The sequence below is a fragment of the Podarcis gaigeae genome (assembly GCF_964106915.1).
Source record: "Podarcis gaigeae genome assembly, chromosome: 2".
NCBI classification, from domain to species: domain Eukaryota; kingdom Metazoa; phylum Chordata; class Lepidosauria; order Squamata; family Lacertidae; genus Podarcis; species Podarcis gaigeae.
In genome coordinates this window covers 4,340,906-4,360,083 of record NC_139679.1, presented here as the reverse complement: position 1 = coordinate 4,360,083, position 19,178 = coordinate 4,340,906, and the positions used below count along the sequence as shown (strand labels likewise).

At 43.6% G+C, this 19,178-nt stretch overlaps 1 protein-coding gene across 11 annotated transcripts in view; it reads left to right on the top strand.

Annotated features, from left to right (window-relative positions):
* Positions 1 to 19,178, top strand: part of R3HDM2 (R3H domain containing 2) — a 143,235-nt gene that overhangs the window by 73,153 nt on the left and 50,904 nt on the right. For all 11 annotated transcript variants that reach the window (XM_083729163.1, XM_083729162.1, XM_083729167.1 and 8 more), the window contains exons 3-10: positions 105 to 146; positions 2,980 to 3,066; positions 4,665 to 4,791; positions 6,164 to 6,242; positions 9,260 to 9,319; positions 15,725 to 15,865; positions 16,836 to 16,944; positions 18,417 to 18,512. In XM_083729163.1, the coding sequence (XP_083585289.1) occupies positions 105 to 146; positions 2,980 to 3,066; positions 4,665 to 4,791; positions 6,164 to 6,242; positions 9,260 to 9,319; positions 15,725 to 15,865; positions 16,836 to 16,944; positions 18,417 to 18,512 (741 nt within the window). The remainder of the gene's footprint in view (positions 1 to 104; positions 147 to 2,979; positions 3,067 to 4,664; positions 4,792 to 6,163; positions 6,243 to 9,259; positions 9,320 to 15,724; positions 15,866 to 16,835; positions 16,945 to 18,416; positions 18,513 to 19,178) is intronic.

The window sequence follows — 19,178 nt, the reverse complement described above, 5'->3', positions numbered from 1 at the left end:
CAATGTGTTGTGATTCCCCCTTCCTAATCTTACATCTCATAGAATGCGCAACGGGAGTGATTTTTCCACCATTGTTCCTCCTCTCCTTTTTTTTGTTGTTGCAGAGGCGGACCTCCAATCATGGGCATGCTAGAAAAAGAGCCAAGGTAAGATACTGTTGATTCCTTTTTACCAGCAAGAACTTACATGACTCTGATCTTTCTGCAGTCATTATTGGCATTGTATATATAATCTTTATTGCGGTCCAACGACCCATAACATGGATTCAGAATAAAATACAGATTAATACAGACAACCCCGCAGGGAAGGGAGACCAAAGTGTTATTTGTTTAGTCATGGGTTTGTTGATGTTTGATTTGTATGACTACTGAAAAAAACTTTGCCAATGCTGCTATGATATCATTGGACTTGTTGTCCAGAAGATATTTGGTATAGTAGGCTTCAGATTGACTCGGCCAGTTTGCCAATAGTGGTTTAATCAATATTTCCCTAGCTTGATCATATTGTCCGCAATGCAATAAAATATGCCTCATACAGTCAACGTCCTGAGAGCATACACAGATCCTATTTTGATAAGGGATGCCTCTCAGTCTGCCATTTAGCACTTCTGATGGGAATACATTTAATCTGGCTTTGGTGAAAAGACACCGATACAGACAAATTTCTAAGATATGCAGGTGTCTGAAAATTGAACCCATAGTGAATTCCTACTTCTAATGGGCCATAGTTAACATGAGATTGAGATCGGAGATGACTATGTGATGTGTCCCAGAGCCTTTGCCTCAGAGATTCAAGGGCGGTATCATAGCCCAGATGGTACAGGAGAGAAGGTGGTATACCAATCAAAGTGGCTTTTCTAACCATAATATTCATCCATGAGCTGGTAAACTCCTCATTGTTTACGTATGGAAGTTACCCCTTCCCTAGGCCAAAGACTGAGCTCTTGTGCCAGTATCTCGGGGCTTTAGTTGATAGAGGACATTCACCTGTTTCTAAAAATAACATTGCATTTGGAACACAATTTGGAACTTGTAGGAGGGACCGGAGAAGCTTTGCCTGGAAGCCTTCAAACCTGGTGAATGAGCCATTGAATCAGACGTTTGAGGCGTAGAGGAGTTGAGAGACAGATTTTGCATTAAATACCTTGCATTAAATTTGCATTAAATACCTGGTGGAACATAATGGCCTCCCCTTGTATAAAAGAATCAAAGTATAGCCAGTTTGGTTACCTCCACCTTTTGATAGGCGGTCTGATGTCGGCATTGAGTCCCAGAATCTCCTATTCCTATCAGTGCTCCAGATATGACTCTTCTTGCTCCTTTATCCCAAATCTTCTTGCTTTTCACTGTTCATCGCTTGTTAACCAGTTAAGGCCTCAGCATGGCAAAGAGGTTGCCCTTTACTCCTAGGTTTCATTGTGATTTTTAATAGCAGCTGAGCATGTCCTCTGAATCACAATACATGCTGCAGGGGGTAAGGGGCTACAGGCACTGCTCTCATTGACTGCCTCACAGCTATGAAACTGCCTCCTCTTGGAAACTCAGTGAAACCTGTGTATCTTGTGGAAGCCATGCACAATATTTAGCCTAGAAAAGAGGAAACAGAGATATGATAGCCGCCTTCAAATATATAAAGGGCTGTCACATGGAAGATGGCATAAGCTTGTTTTCTCCTGCTCAGGAGGGTAGGACTCAAGGCAGTGTTTTTACGTTACAAGAAAGGAGATTCCGATTAAACACCAGGGAGAACTTTCTAACAGTAAGAGGAGTTAGACTGTGCAATGGACTCCCTTGGAAGGTGGTGGACTCTCCGTCCTTAGAGGTTTTAAAGCAGAGGTTGGATGGCCATCTGTCATGGACGCTTTAGTTGAAATTCCGGCATTTCAGGGGGTTGGGCTAGATGACCCTTGGGGTCCATCTGAGCTCTGCAGTTCTATAGAAAACTCTTATCTTGGTCTGGCTTTAAGTGTCCAGACCTGGTTATTTCATTGAGGTGACAAACCTGTGTCTTGACTTGTACAACTTCTACACTGCGGGTGAGAGTTCACATGCTTAATACAAAACATTTCCCTGCACATAGAGAGGTAAAATGTTAAGGAGAAGGGAGGTACTAGAATCCTTTATTTTCTATGGAGCAGCATTTGCTCACAATTGCAGTCCAAAAACAGCAAAGCCCAGGTGGTGGTTTATTGCTTTACTAAGACCTAGTATTAGTTCAGAGTTTGTGTTTATAGTATTTGTAATTTGTATCTGCCCCAAATTTTATGAGATTAAACTGCTGTGGCACTGTACTTTTTCTTCCGTTTGATTCTCTTATGCCCTTGTCATATGCACCTTTAACTTTCCTTTATTATATTGGAGATAATATCTTAACTATGGTTCCCAGACCATATTTCACCATGACTACTTCTGTTCAAGTAAAATACTTTTGTGTTGCTCCATTCACACTCTCTTACTTGCAGGACCATTCACCAAACAGTCTGAGGCAGACATTTATTTTAAGCATTTTCTTTAAATGCTACTATAGTAGATCAACCAGAATAACTACGTTTGTCAAGAAGGCAGCAGTTTAATGACAAGCTTTCAATTAAGGCAGGAAGAAATTAGTCATTCCTTTTTGTCACTTACCATCAGTGGTTTAACAGCCTGCAGATTATTTAATGGGTTGGTTAGCTTCAGAGAAGCCCTATCAATGTATATGACCTTCAAGTCACTGTGTTAGCAGAGGCTAAGTACTTCCACAGGTGGCAGACTTGAATCTCTATCAAGCATGTTAAGGGAGAGAAAATCACTATGCACTTGGTATCTTCTGCTTGACTGTTTTGCCATGTGTTACTACTGGACAAAACGTAATTGCATTTCTCATTAGTATGGAGCTAACTTAATTAGCATTAGTTGAACAGCAGCTCATTCATATATTGAAAGGGAATTCTAGCTGCCTGTGTCTTACTACAGATTCCCCCCCCCCCTCCTTTTGCAGTCAAATTCAAAGCTGAAGCTAGTCAGGAGCCTGGCTGTATGTGAAGAGTCTTCTAGCCCCTTTGTGGATGGGACATTGGATACCCAGGTAAGCCTAGTTGTAGTCACATCACTTTTCCAGCCATGGGAGAGACTGCTTTCAGTGATGATTTTTCTTAATAGTTCTGATCAAGGTTGAAAGCTTACCAGTAGGAAAGTTTCAAGCCTTTAAAAGAAAAATGACAGTCCTGGTTAAGAAATGTATATTTGTTATCTGGATGCAGTAAGCCCACAACTTGTGCATGTTTAACTTGTGCACATTCAGCTTTATGTGCAAATAATAATAAATAAATAAATAAAAATAAAAAGGGAGCAGGGTTCTGGGAAAATGACTTTGGCAATCCTCCCAATGGCTTTTGACTACACTCAATTTTGACTTTAGGCGCAGTCCCCGGAACGCAAACCCAGCATAAGTTGCAGGCTTACTGTACGCTAGTGTGTGTGCTTTCATAGCAAACCTCTGTTCTGATTTACTGTCTCCCAAGTCTAAAAAGCATACCTTCCTATATGAGCGCCTATTGAAACATAGCATATTCGAGCCATCAGATCAAAACCATAAAAAGTCAAATTCAGACAAGGTTTTCAGGGTGTATTAAAGAAGCTTTTCATCTTCTAGTGATACCAAACTATACCTATGATCAGATCTCTGTAGGGGATTTTAACCTCAAAGCCATAAGATAGCAGCAAACCGCACCCATAGCATGCATTTATATGGCAGAGCCACACCTAGTTCAGATTGTATATAGTGAGCTGCAATCTAAGAACAGGAGCAAACAAGGTGCCAGAGACAGCTGTGGTTAGAATCTCAGACTAGTGATTGGGAGACCAGTGTTCCACCCCCCCCCCAAGGCCATGAAGCTCACTGGTTAAGCTTGGGCCAGTTGCTGCCTCTCAGCCCAACCTACCTCACAGGGGGTTAAATGGGGAGGGAGAGAGCCATTTACACCACCCTGTCTTGGAGAAAAAGGTGGGGTATAAATGCAACAAATGAGCAACAAAAATATACCTACCACAAGGGCTTGCAAGAATAGTACAGATTAGTTAAGTGAGCCATGCCACATTGTAGGCAGGAAGGCAAAAATCCACAGGGTTCCTTACTGACCTGGCAAAAATCCCCCACTTCCTGAATATATACTGTAATTACTCATCAGTTACCTACAATCTAATGCATTCTATTTTTTGGGGGGGGGGGTGTAATGTCATGTTTGGAGAGGAGAGGGGACGCAGATGGACTAAAAGGACATCTTATCCACTGCAATCAACCTTTTAACTTAAGAACAGGTTCATAGCATAAAAATCATAACTCCACATAAATCTCACGAGCAAGCATGCTGCACAGGGAGGCAAAAATCACCCAGGATGACTAGCCGGATGCCGGAAACCACAAGAAGGGAGAGTGCTCTTGTACTCAGATCCTGCTTGCTGATTTCCCACAGGCAACTATTCAGCCACTGTGAGAACAGGATGCTGGACTAGAAGGGCCACTGGCCTAATCCAGCAAGCTCTTCTGATATTCTTAGCCATTCTACCCAGAAGTAAAATTTCTTACTGGAATCAAATTGGTCGTCATACCATATTTCCAGCTTTTGTTGGTTGCAAAACATCAGCTCTGAGGCCTTCAAAGTGTGGATTTTCTCCTGTTGCTAGGATATCATACAGTTGCACGTCAGCTGCCCCTCTGACAAGGAAGATGACAAGTCTGCAAAAGATGGCCCTGAAAAAGAAGAAAAAGAGAAAAATAAGGAGAAGGCACCCAAGAAAATGCTATCTAGAGGTAAGACAGTCTCAGTTCTGGAATGAACTTGGTTTCTGTGGGAAAAGATGAGCAGTAGTTTCTGTTTCCCTATTTACCAGAGGTCTGGGACTTTCTTTTCAGTTTGTGCATTCAAGCTGACCACATGACAAGGGGAAAGGAGTATTACAATATTATATGTCAACGTCTGTCTGTCTGTCTGTCTGTCTGTCTGTCTGTCTAATAAGGGCATCTGCCACAACTTCCCAGGAATGGATTTCCAGTCTATATCACAAAGATGAAAAACCTGTGGCACTCCAGCTGTTCTTGGATTCCCATTCCTATCAGCCTCAGCCTGCAGGGCAAATAGAGAGGGATGGATGGGAACACCTGGAGAGCCAAAGTTTTCCCATCCACACTGATTCACATTTGCATGTGTCCACCTGTAAGTTTATTCCATTCCATTCCATTTTCATGTTAATCTACAATTAAAAAAATCTGCAGAAAATTGCATTTAAGTATATATTTCAACAATTATTTTAAACATATCTTTGAAAGTACACATCTTTATACAGTGGTACCTCGGGCTACAGATGCTTCAGGTTACAGATGCTTCAGGTTACAGACTCTGCTAACCCAGAAATAGTATCTCGGGTTAAGAACTTTGCTTCAGGATGAGAACAGAAATAGAGTTGCAGCGGTGTAGCAGCAGCGGGAGGCCCCATTAGCTAAAGTGGTGTCTCAGGTTAAGAACAGTTTCAGGTTAAGAATGGGCCTCTGGAACGAGTTCAGTTCTTACCCCGAGGTACCACTGTACATACATGTGTTACAGGCAATGGTTGACTCAGTCCACATCAATTCATATTAGAATTTGCAAATATCAAATGTCCTTGGTCTCCTTAGCACTCTGAATTTTTTTGCTGACATGGGCACAGGTAGACCACTAATGAAAATCTTGAGAAAACAGTCATTACACACCTTAACTGCTGAGATAAGCCTTTAATTAATTACCTTTTCCTTTCTGGTCCACATTCTGTTCCACAAAGCAGTGCATGATGTAAATTTAAGAAGTTCTCCTTCTGAGATTTGTGTAAAGCCAGTAATCTTGTCAGGTACAATAATTTAGCATATGATTGTTCAGGCAGTTGGTGGTATTGAAGGTTCTGGGGTGGTAACTTTGCCCTCAAATATGGCCTGTTGCTCTTTCAAAGTGCTAGAGTTATGTCCTACAAATGGGCTTTCCACCGTTGGCTCCAAAGGAAGCCATGGCTGTGGTGATGGCAGAGGCAGCCGTTAACTTGGTCCTTCCAACACTGTCAGAACCCCTTTTATATTCTGGCTTGTTTTGACTCCATGGATATTCTCCCTGTGAGCATGGCATTTCTTGAGTATGTTGCTGTTTTCTTTGTTATAGATTCCAGCCAGGAATACACAGACTCCACTGGAATAGATTTGCATGAATTTTTAGTGAGTACACTGAAGAAAAACCCAAGGTAGGTTCCTCTGTGGTTATGTGGCAGATTTGCAAGTGGGAATAAGGAGGTGTTCCTGCAAGCTTGCATGGTTAAGGAGAAAGGATGGGAGAGGGAACAGAAAGTATCAGCAACTGTTGGAATCTATGGTGGTGGTGGTGGCGGCAGCAGCTGCATAGTGGAGATAGGCAAGCACCTATCAATGGGCTCTTTAACTCATGAGATGTGGGAAGTTTAAGAGCACTAATTGAGAATTCTCTAGAATGCACTCTGTCCAGCCTTGCTAGCCTCAAAGGCACATGTGATAGGATGCTAGTATCTTACTTTCCAGCATCTTGAGCATAAAATGGCCATCGTGAGGCCTTGGAATAAGCGGACTGTTCAGTGGTTTTGGGGTCCAGACCCTGTCTCAGCATGTGACATTCTTAGGCAGCACCTCATTAGGGTCCACTAAGGATGCCTTCCCTGGGGTTTCCTTTAAAATTAATTTTCTCTCAGTGCTCTGACCTGCCTGACCACTGGTTCTAGCCATGAGTAAGAGATTAAAGAGGGTCCAAGCTCAGAGAGTGAGAAAGTATCCAGTGGGCTCTCTGGGCTGGAGATGGGGAACCTGAGTCCCCCCTCCCCGACATCTCTGAACTTCAACCCCGTCACCCCTGGCTATTGGCTATACTGTTGCTAGGGCTGAGGTGTGTTGGAGTCCAACTAGAAAGCCACAGGTTCCTCATCCCTGGTCTAGTCACCGTCGTGTTCTTCTTCGCTGTTGTATTCTTCTTCTTCCTATTACTACTTATTTATTACATTTATATATCACCTTTATCTGCTGAGGATCTCAGAGTGGTGTCCGTTGTTCTCCTCCGCATTTCATCCTCACAACAACCTTGTGAAGTAGGTTAGGCTAAGAGATGGAGACTGGTCCAGGAACACCCAGTGAGCTTCATAGCTAAGTTGGAATATGATTCCTGCTCTCCCAGTTCTAGTCCAACACTCTTAACCATTACACCACACTGGCTCAAACTCCTGTGGAGTTATTTTTAAACAAATATTTAATACAGTGGTGCCTCGCAAGACGAAATTAATTCGTTCCGCAAGTCTTTTCGTCTTGCGAGTTTTTCGTCTTGCGAAGCACGGTTTCCCATAGGAATGCATTGAAAATCAATCAATGCGTTCCTATGGAAACCGCCTTCAGACCAGGTTTGGGGACAGTCTGTCCCCCGACCTCTTCTGAAGGCCGACGGGGGGGGGCGAAAGTCTTTGCTTCCCCCCCCTTCCCGGGACAGCGGAGACTTCTCCGCTGTCCTGGGGCGATTTTAAAATGCTGGCGGGCGGCAGCGAAGCCTTCGCTGCCGCCCGCCAGCATTTTAAAAACCCTGGGACAGCGGAGGACTTCTCCGCTGTCCGGGGCGATCTTAAAATGCTGGCGGGCGGCAGCGCTGCCGCCCGCCAGCATTTTAAAATCCCCCGGGAAGGCAGGCAGGGGGGACAAAGACTTTTGCCCCCCACCTGCCTTCAGAAGAGGTCCAGAGGGCTCTCCAAGCTGCGGATAGCAGCCTGCTGCCCCGCGTGAGGGGCAGACATTCGCTGCTTGGGGAGCCCTGCAGGGCTCCCCAAGCGGCGAATGTCTGCCCCGCGCGAGGGGCGCTCTGCTTAAGAGCGCCCCTCGCGCGGGGCAGCAGGCTGCTATCCGCAGCCTAGGCGGGAACTCTTCTGAAGGCTGGGGGGAGGAGGGCTTTCCTCCCCACCGCCAACATTCAGAATGCTGTTCTGAATGTTGGCGGTGGGGAGGAAAAACCTTCCTCCCACCGCAAGCCCCGGGAACAGAGGAGAAGCGCTGCGCACCTTCCCCTCTGTTCCCGGACCTGTCCTGAAGGCTTGCGGTGGGAGGAGGGCTTTCCTCCCCACCGCCAACATTCAGAATGCTGTTCTGAATGTTGGCGGTGGGGAGGAAAAACCCTCCTCCCACCGCAAGCCCCGGGAACAGAGGAGAAGCGCTGCGCACCTTCCCCTCTGTTCCCAGACCTGTCCTGAAGGCTTGCAGTGGGAGGAGGGCTTTCCTCCCCACCGCCAACATTCAGAATGCTGTTCTGAATGTTGGCGGTGGGGAGGAAAAACCCTCCTCCCACCGCAAGCCCCGGGAACAGAGGAGAAGCCCTTCGCGCCTTGTCCTCTGTTCCCGGACCTCCCACCGCAAGCCTTAGGACAGGTCCAGGAACAGAGGAGAAGGCGCGCTGCGCTTCCCCGCTGTCCCCGGAGATTTCCCTATGGGCTTTTGTCTTGCGAAGCAAGCCCATAGGGAAATTCGTCTTGCGAAGCCGCTAAAAAATCGGAAAACCCTTTCGTCTTGCGGGTTTTTCGTTTAGCGAGGCATTCGTCTTGCGGGGCACCGCTGTACTTAGTCCTGTTGTTATATGGAGACTATAGTGGTCTCCCATCCAATATCCACTTTGCTTCAATAATTATGCAATATTCACTGGACCCCTTGGAGTATCCTAGCAAGATTAGAATAATTCTAGCATTGCAGACTAACAAAACAGATGCATTCATATACTGTGCATAAGAACAGAAAGAGGAAAAGTGTGAAATGAGTTAGTCAGGAAGGAATCTTAACAGATCTAAAAACCACCTATAAATAGCTTCCAAATACTTCTCTGTAAAGTGCCTCCTGCCATCTCACTAATAAACAATGTCAAAACGGAATGCCAGTCATTGCCTATGTTCTGATGTACTGTTTCTGTTCAATAATACAAGCACAATGAGAGCCCATGGGATATTGTGCTTCTAGAAGCGTAATCACTGCACCAAAGTGAATCCACCTGAACAGGATTGGTCTACTTTTAACTTGCTACATCTGTTCTGCATCTGCCAATGCAGGTTGGGTAGTGATATCTTCAATGCTGAATTACATTGAACTTTTTGATTAATATTGGAGTGGAGGAGGATATTAATCTTCAGATTTTTCAGAGACAATTGTATAGCCATTTGTGCTCTGAATGATTTTTCCTCTCCTTTTCTCCCTGCTCTCTCTCCCATCCTCCAAGGGACAGAATGATGCTGCTAAAATTGGAACAGGAGATTCTGGAATTTATTAACGATAACAAGTAAGTAATGTACTGGTCTGTAAGACAGAGTGACTTAAAGACTGATTTGTTTGAGAATGTTCACTAATTAAGCTGCTGATTTCAAACAATCCTTAGAAATGTATACAGTATTTATCTGACACATGAAGGCTGCCTTTATATAGAGTCTGTCTAGCCCTGTGCATTCTTCCTTAAATGACTGTGACTACCCCCAGAGCAGGGGTAATCAATGTGGTGCCCTCCAGACATTGTGGACTCCAACTCAAACCCTCCCTGATTGAAATCCTATCATCCCTCCCATCCTATACTGTCTGAGGCTGATGGGAATCATATTGCAACAATTTCTGAAGCATACCTTGTTGGCTATCTCTGCTCTAAGGTGGGGGTGGCTAATCTGTGTTCCTTGAGATGTTGCTAAACTACAGCGCCTCAGTCATTGTGGACAGTGTTCATGGGTGGTGGGAATTGTAGCCCCACAGCAGCTAATGTGCCACAGGTTAGTCACCCCTGCTCTGGGGCATTGGATTAGAACTGTACAATATGAAGAATGTGCAGCTACCCTATGTTTCCCTTTCTTCACCTCTTTCCCAGTTACTGTTATTAAGTTTGATTGAATGGTGATATCACATGGAGTTTCCTTGCTCTCTCTCACTTGTGAGATGTTTCTCATAATGTCATGCATTGAAATTCACAGAACATTTCTGGAGATGAGAGAAGGAGGAAGTGCTGGGCTGCAACTTTAACAACCATAGACATGATGATGATGATGATGATAAAGTGTGTTGCGGGTGCATGTGCTCAACCTGTTGTATTCTTCACTTTTCTTCAGTGAATGGGAGGGTATGAATGGGGCTTGTAAGCACATTCAGGCGTTGAGTGGGTTGGAACATTGGGGGTGAGGCCAGTACATGGATGCATATGTCTTCATGCATTCTATGAATGCCTGAACCAAGACTCAGGTGTTATCTGTATCATCTTGTTCTGCCTTCAGTTAGAAGTCCTTCTCTAGTATTCTCTAAATGGGAATTCCAGGGTTTGAAACTCTCTCCATGTCTACCAAAAGCACATTTTTTGCCAGTGAGCTTTTTCCAGATGAACATGAGCTTCAGTCACAAATAGAGACATCTCTGAGTCATGCTTCTCTACCCATAACAAGCTTGCTCATGTTCAGTGAGGAAGAAATGCAAGATTGCTGGTGTAGGGTTGCATAGAGTTGTAGAGTTGGAAGGGAGCCCAAGGGCCATCTACTCCAACCCCCTGCAATATAGGAATCTTAGCTAAGCCATCCAACCTCTGCTTAAAAACCTCCAAGGAAGGAAAGTCCATCACCTCCCAGCAGAGACCGTTCCACTGTCAAACAGCTCTTACTGACAGAAAGTTCTTCCTGATGTTTAGTTGGAATCTCCTTTCTTGTAACTTGAATTCATTGGTTTGTGCCATACTCTGCAGAGCAGGAGAAAAGAAACTTATTTGAAGATGGCTATCCTATCTCCCCTGAGTCTCCTTTTTTCCAGGCAAAACATACCCAGCTCCTTCAAGTGCTTCTCGTAAGGCTTGGTTTCCAGACTCTTGATCATCTTGGTTGCCCTCCTGTGTACATGTTCCAGCTTTTCAACATCCATCTTAAATTGTGGCACCCAGAAGTGGACAAGGCTTCCCTATCCTGCCGCTTATTTCTATGCTGATATACACAGTGGGAGATCAGCATCATGCTTAATAACACCCACTTCATATTTGCAGAAACATTTGAAGCCTTGGATCAGAAATATAGGAAATATATGTTGAACCCATACACTTAGATATTATTCAGTACATGAGCATCAGGTTACTCATGGGACTGCAGCCTATAGCTCACTGGAAGAACAGAAGATCTCAGGTTTAGTCCCAAGCATCTCCATGAAAAAGGATCTTGGAAAGGGAAGGGATACTGAGGTAGACCTCTGCCTGCCTGAAACTTTGGAGAGTTGCTGCTTGTCTAAATAGACAATTATTGGAAAAGATGGTCACTAGTGCTCTAAGCCAATTCGGCAGTTTCCAGTGCCTTTATGTTATGGGGTTCCAATTGCATATCATGTGCAGGAGTCGAACATCTGTAGTGCTCTTGAACTTTGGAGCCTAGGTGACCCAAAGGCCTTGAATATCCTATAACTTAACATTGCTAGGAAAACCAAAATAAATTTTAAGGTGAAGGAATAATTTTGCAGTAGTTTTTTTTTTCTGAATGAAAGTTTGTAATGTTGATTCCTCTTCTGAAAGTGTAGGTCATAGTGGTGGTTGCGTATTCAACAGGAGGCCCTGGTTTCTGGTCCTGGTAAACAGGACCCATGGTGTCTCACTCTACAGAGGGACCTTCTGAAACAAGGCCCATTATTTTGTATTTGACCAGAGCTGTTATGTCCGACAGATTGGAAGCTGTTCAGCTCCGGCTGCAGGATCTGCCTTTTTCTGGCAAGGTCCTGCTTACTTTTCTAGCTTTGGGCGCCACTCCACTAATAGGGTGTATTCTACTATGTGGACAGTTTTTCTTTTGTAGGGTCCAGATATGGGAGTTAATCCTCTGTCAGTGGAGGTTTCAGACTTCCTTGGTTTCTTACAGTCAGATCTGGATAAAGGACTTAGTGCCTTAAGAAGGAGTTTTCTGCTCTTATAAGCATCTGTTCAATTTAGGGGGCTATCCTCTATCTGCTCACATTTTGGCTAAACCTTTCATGAAAGGGGTTGCACTGTTGGCTCCCAGGATAGTTCATAGATTTCCTACATGGGATCTTAATTGGGTCCTAACAGGGTTAATTGGCTCCATTTGAGCCTATGGATTCTTCTAACTTAAGGTTGCTTACCTTTAAGACAGTTTTCTTTGTTTCCACTACTTCGCTGAGATGGATTTCCAAGTTGGGTGCTCTTTCCTCTGACCCCCAACTTTGTTTCTTTTATCTGGATAAGGTAGTTCTCAAACCTGACCCAGGATTTATCCCTAAAATGAATTCCCTTTTTCATATATCACAGGAAATGGTTTTGCCTTCCTTCTGTCCTAACCCCTCTTGCCCAGAGGAGCGTATTTGGCATTCATTGGGTGTGCATAAGGCCCCAAAGCTTTATTTAGATCAGTCGGCTCCATTCCACAAGTCTAGAGGGTTTCCTTTGATGGTACATTGTAGGGTAGTAAAGTCTCCAGCTCTCCATCGGACCATTTTTCATGTTTATCAAGCAATTGGCAAATACCCCCCTTTAGGGATTATTGCTCATTTCTTGCTTGGGGCAGCAGTCTCAGTGGCGTGTAAGGGAGGTTTTTCAATAGCAAATGTTTGTAGGGCTGCTACATGGGCCTCTCTCCATACTTTCATTAAGTGTTACAAAATTCTTCTGATGCAGCCTTTGGTTGCAAGGTGCTGCAGAGAGTAATTCCACAGGGATCTGGAGGTAGAGGAAGCCCTCTCAAACTTTGGGATTCTGCTCTGGTATATCCCTATCAGGAATGTCATCCCCATACACCTGGTAAAAACGAAAAAAATTCTTACCTGAGTTTCAGTTTACAGATGGGGACGACGACATTCCACCCTCCTCTATCTTCCTTTGGTTCAATGCATTACAGCATGGGTAGGCAAACTAAGGCCCAGGGGCCGGATCCGGCCCAGTTGCCTTCTAAATCCTGCCTGCGGATGGTCCAGGAATCAGCGTGTTTTTACATGAGTAGAATGTGCCCTTTTATTTAAAATGCATATCTGGGTTATTTGTGGGGCAAAGGAATTCGTTCATCTTTTTTCTTCAAAATATAGTGTGTCCCCCCCCCCCCCCCAGGTCTGAGGGACAGTGACCAGCCCCCTGCTGAAAAAGTTTACTGACCCCTGCATTACAGCATTTGTCGCCTGTAGTGGCAGCGGTTGCTAGATTGATGTGGGGAAGAATTTATGGGGCATTACCTTTGGCATTGCTGCCTAACCTAAGGTTACCAGAAGTCCCTGTTTCCTGGGGACAGTCCCTGGATTTACAAATCAGTCCCCATACAAAATCCATTGAAGCTGAAAAGTGTCTGTGGATTCATTGAAAAAAATCTGGTAACCTTAGCCTAACCACATGCTTTGTGTATGAGTGTTCTTCCTTTCTAGGTCTGTGCCCCATTTATTTGGCTGGTGTACAGGCACCCGTTTAAGGGTTGAGGTGTTTTTCTGTTGTGCTACTTGGTCTGGAGAGATGGGATGACTCCTCCCCTCTGGAGAGGATGTTGCAAGTTGAAGACCCTGCCTGTCTTCAGTAGGGGGAGTCATCTCTGTCAGGAATGTTGTCCCCCTAATCTGTAAACTGAAGTTCACGGTAATAAAAAATTCTGTTTTCTACTGTGGGACCAACCAACAACAGATATTTCCAAATCTCTCAAATCTTAGGGAGTTCGAGATGAGGGCACCCTCACTATGGAAACAATTAAGTTTCCATAGCTCTTTCTCTGGGCAATCTTGAATATCTTCAGCAGGGGTGTTAGAGCAAGATTGGTAAAGGTCTCTGACTCCCCATTAACAATACAAGTACAGTGGTACCTTGGGTTACAGACGCTTCAGGTTACAGACTCCGCTAACCCAAATTTGCTTCAGGATGAGAACAGAAATCGCGCGGTGGCAGCGGGAGGCCCCATTAGCTAAAGTAGTGCTTCAGGTTAAGAACAGTTTCAGGTTAAGAACGGACCTCCAGAACGAATTAAGTACTTAACCCGAGGTACTACTGTAACTCACATCTTATATGAAGGGTCAGTTATGGGGATCAACATGTAAAAGCAGAAATGCCAGGAGTCGTGTGCCCTTTTAAAATGTGGGGAGGGGTTATTGGGTTTATTTTTATTTTGATTATATACTTTGTGGTTTATATTTTGATTTTGTTCTGTGAACCACCCTGAGACCTCCGGGTATAGGACAGTATATAAATTCAGTAAATGATAACAACAACAACTGCCCATATGCAGGATAGGGGGCTGGTTGCTTGGCTTTGGAAAGGAGACAAGGGCTTATTTTACCTAACATGACCACAACTTTGAGTGTGTAGGTGGTGAAAATAAATAATCAGAGAGAAGAATCCGAATCTCCATTTATTTCCCACCCCACCAATGCACAACAGTAATCTTGGGCTTCTCCAGCTTTGGGAAGGTGGCACGAGAGCTCTGGCAGAGTCCCAGAGCCCCCTTGCCACCTTCCCAAAGCCTGGTAAGTGCTTGCCAAGCTTTGGGAAACAGGCAGGAGGGTTCCGTCCCAAAGCCCGGCACCTCGCTCTAACGCTGCCAGACCTCACTGCCTTTCTAAAGCCAGGGAAGCTTTGCATGGGGAATAAATAAATAAATGGAGAGTGGGTTTCCTTCTCTCCCCATTTATCGCTTTATTTTTCCTGCACAAAGCTGCAATCATGTACATAAAATAAGCATAGGATGTGAGTTACCTGTAGCAACAATGAAAAGTTCCCCCACCTACATTAGGTTGCTGAAAAAGAATTCTTGGATAGGAGGATGGACTGATTTTTGGTGTGGATTTTTGAGCGAAAGCTCTTGTCAGCTAGATTAGGGAACTGATTACAACTGATTAGGGACTGAGCCTGTGTTCAGAGGCATCCTGTTTCTTCACTCTTAGCATATGTCTGCTTGACCTAGTCATTGCTTTGCATTTGGCTCTGGTTGGTAGATCCCAGGGTTCTAGTAGAAAACAAAATAGATCCCACAAGTCTGAGGTCTTCCCACTCCTGTTGCAGATGTTCAAGATTGTCCAGAAAAAGACTTAGGAGTGCCAGTTAGCAGTCTATGAAAAAACCAGTTTGTGATCTGTTAAATTCTTATTGTTATACTCTGGTCACAGTGAACTTGCACAGTTCTGGGGTCTCCTAGTGATTGAATCTTAGGTTCTGAATTGCAATAATCAAATGTTCCAATGAAAACATGTGTCTTGGGTGGGATTCAACTAGATTGTTGGGTGTGCAGAGTGGGGTCCGCCTACATGCTTAGCCATTCCTCCCCGACTCCTGTGTCCCTCCCTACACCTCCTAAATCTGCTTTATAGGATGGGGGAGGAACCAGAACAAGTTAATGGAAATGTGGAAAAGTCCAATTGAATGCCCCACTTCGCACTATGTTGAATTCAGCCCCTGGCTTTGTTGCGGAAGACAGTATTCCAATAAAGAGGTTCCTTAGGTGCTTCTGTTTTTTTACTGTGCCCCTTACATAGCAGTGCCAGCAGTGAAGTACTCTTTAAAAAAATTACAAGTCATGCTCAGTTGCAGATAACCCGTGAGTCTGTGGGCTTTCATGTACCCTTGCTTTCATTTCAGTGAGACTAGGTCACCTTGCCCTAGGCTCTAGTTTAAGATAATGCTTGCTTAAATTTAAGAATGTGTCTTCTTTTCTCTTCTCTTCTCTTCTTCCCCCCCTCTCCATCCCCATTTGAACTTGGCTGCTGTCAGCAATCAATTCAAGAAGTTTCCCCAAATGACCTCATACCACAGAATGCTTCTACACCGGGTTGCTGCCTATTTTGGCATGGACCACAACGTAGACCAAACTGGGAAAGCCGTCATTATCAACAAGACCAGTAACACAAGAATGTAAGGCAAGAATGGGTTTAAGCCAGTTAGTGGATGGGAGGGAGGGAGATAAAATTAGTAAAATTAATACTTATAATTTATATATCTCTTTTGGGTGTTCAGAGCTCTTCCCATATGATCTCAGTAATGTTTACAGCATTTGTGTATGTCAGGATAGTATTATTATTTCCATATTTCCTCTGTTAGGATTCGTATGTGAAAAAATCACTTGCTCAAGGTTTCCTGTTGAGTTCCTGGCAGATGTGAGATTTGAATTGGCAGCTTCCTGGTTGCAGCTTAGTCTCTACTTCACTTGCCTTTGCTATTTTTTTGTATCCTGTTCCTTGTTTGTGAAGGGCAATGATCTCTTCTCTTACCTTTTTGGACCATTCTCTTGATTTAGGCATAATTTCTAACACACAGCTAAATTTGATACTCAGCAAAGCCCTAGCCAGTCCAGGTATTTCATGTGTTCCAGCTCAAGCACACCTGGTGCCACTAATGAAGCCCTTGATTAATTGCATCAGGTATGCTTGAGACAACACCTGGTGTATTTGTGCTCTTGTGAATAGTGAGACTGGGGAAGCCTGCATAAGTTGTAATTTCAGCTGAATTTGGGGGAACCACTTGAAGCATGCATTGTTTTGAAGTATTTCAATTGCTTTTGTTTGTTTTGCTCATTGCAAACAGCTGAAAGTCTGTAAATTTTGATAATGAACCTAATTTGCAATGGGTGTTGAATAATTTTGATTGCAACTGTATGCCTTTCTTAGTCCTTTCATTTCCTGTCCTGGTTGATAGGGATGATGAATGCATTCCTCTGATACCCACAGCTGTCAACGTTTCCCTTTTCTTGCAAGGAATCCTATTTGGAATAAGGGAATTTCCCTTAAAAAAAGGGAAACGTTGCCAGCTGTGCTGATACAGCATTCAGTCTCCTTAGTTTTTCACCACCCTTCCTCATGAAAGCTCCTTTGGCTCTTCATTACAGCCCTGAACAAAGGTTCTCTGACCACATCAAAGATGAGAAGAGCTCTGAGTTTCCGCAGAGGTTTATCCTCAAACGAGATGACGCCAGCATTGATCGAGATGATAATCAGGTGAGAGAGGTGCATCTCACACTCCTTAAGTCTTTGTGTGATGTGAATACCAAGGGCTCTCTTGGGGCTTATGTGCACAAACATAGCAGTTGTTCTGCACTAGGTGTCCAGTTCTCTCTATAGAGCCCTCAAACAAAGGGGGAAAACAAATTTGCTGAGGTGTCCTATCGTTGCATACAGATCAGTGCACCATACGGGAACTAGGGGAAATTCAACAGCTTACAGAGCTGTGTAAAAAACTGCTTTCTAAGTCCTTGGGGACTTAGAAGAAGTTGGATTTGATGTGGGTAGCCTGCTGGTTGATAGTTGTTGCTGATTTGCTGAGGAAGGGCACTGTAGAAAAACGATGTAGTAAGTAAAATTTTCATTGCACAGAGTATAGGAAAATACCTTACACCATCTAGTCCGGTATCATCCATTTAATCTGATTTGTTCTGCTCTGACTGGCAGCAGCACTCTTCCTTACCACTTGTTACTTGGTCCTTTTAACTAGAGATGACGAGACTGACACTGGGACCTTTTGCATACAAAGCACATACTCTGCCACTGAGTTTTTCTACAGACATGCAAGAGAGCCTGATAGCTGCCTTGCTGTTTTGACACATTTTAAAGTCATCACCATGGTAAAACCATAGGCAAGTATGAGGGAAGACACATAACAAATCAGCAAGGTGTGATGGTCAGCGCACAGAATTGAAACTGGGAGTTTTCCAGTGTTGTTTCAAATTCAGCCTCAACAATTGGCCTTGTGCAGGCCTTTATCCATGTAAAGTACCCTTAACAGAAACCCAACAAATGAATAGGTCTACAGGCTTTAGCTGGTTTAACTGAATTAACCAAAACTTCACTTGATTAAGTCATTGGTAAGGACCAATCTTCACTGCTGGGGCTAAGAGTTAAGAGCAACTTTTGTTTTTCAAGGTTTATTTTTGTTCAGGTATGCTATCTGAATAGTGAATGGAGAAGTAAATAATATTTTAACGTTGGCCTTTCCTCCTAACAAAGAGGGGTAACTTTTAATGTAAATGGGGAGGCGACAGATGTCATGATGGAAGCAGTGCAGTTTGCATTATCACCTTTTTGTGTAGGTGTGCCTACCTGTGGTGTGGACTGCATGTTTCAGAACAGTGGGAATTGATTGATGTTGGCTGATTGTGATACTCGGAAGCAAAATAATTCCCATTTGTACTTTTCAACAGCAGTGACATCTTACACAAAATTTTCTAAGTTAACTCACTCAGGTCACTGGAAGTGATGCTCTTAGTTCAAAAGGAAGAGTTGTGCCAAATGAAATGTGCTTCTGGAATGCACAATTTAGGTTGCAAATCTGTGCACCATAGCATTGTGTCAATGTGATCCCCCCACATGCTTATAGTGTTCATAAATCAATTCTTCACTGCATACTTTTCCTTGCTGCTGTGGTGAATGTATACTAAGGTCTTAACTAAGGTAAATTCTGTTTGTCAATCTAGATCAGAATCCCACTGCAAGATGGACGGAGGAGTAAATCCATAGAGGAGCGAGAGGAGGAGTATCAAAGGGTTAGAGAACGTATATTTGCACGAGAGGTGAGCATGAATACCATTTTAAAAAATCCTACTCCTACATGATCTTCTATTCTAGTTGTCTAGGTTCATGCCTATTTAGCTTCAGCAGTGTTGTAGCATTGAGTATCCACAAACAATTCGTGGGCTCATAGAAATATATACTTAATGAAGCTGTCTTTTTCATTAGGTTTCTCTTATGCATTACCATGAGTTCTAATCTGATTTATTTTAAACAGTTTATCCTTTTCCTATCCAATCACCAAGAAAAGGTTCTGCAGTCCAGCACTGTCAACATTTGCCTTCAATCAGGGCTGTGGATATCATTTGCTGCTGTATGCAGAAGTTGTTAAACATTCTGTTTATTCATTTTAAAATCATCTTGTGCTGATTTACTATCAGTACTTAATGGATTTAAAGGAATTTGGTGCTTTTAAATGCTGAGCAGTTAGGCATACCAACCATGTTGGGCAAGGAGGTTGAAATTCATTTTGAATGGTCCATACTGAATTAAAATTACTTAACTAAATGATTAACAAAAGTGGGTGGGATTTGATGCACCCTCTGCTGGATGACCAACATGGATCCAAAATGAATGTACATAATCAAACGAAGCTGTTTTACAATGATAATTTAAACCTCAGAAATACAAGTTAGTTGCTCTGGCTTAAAAAAAAAATAATCCACAAT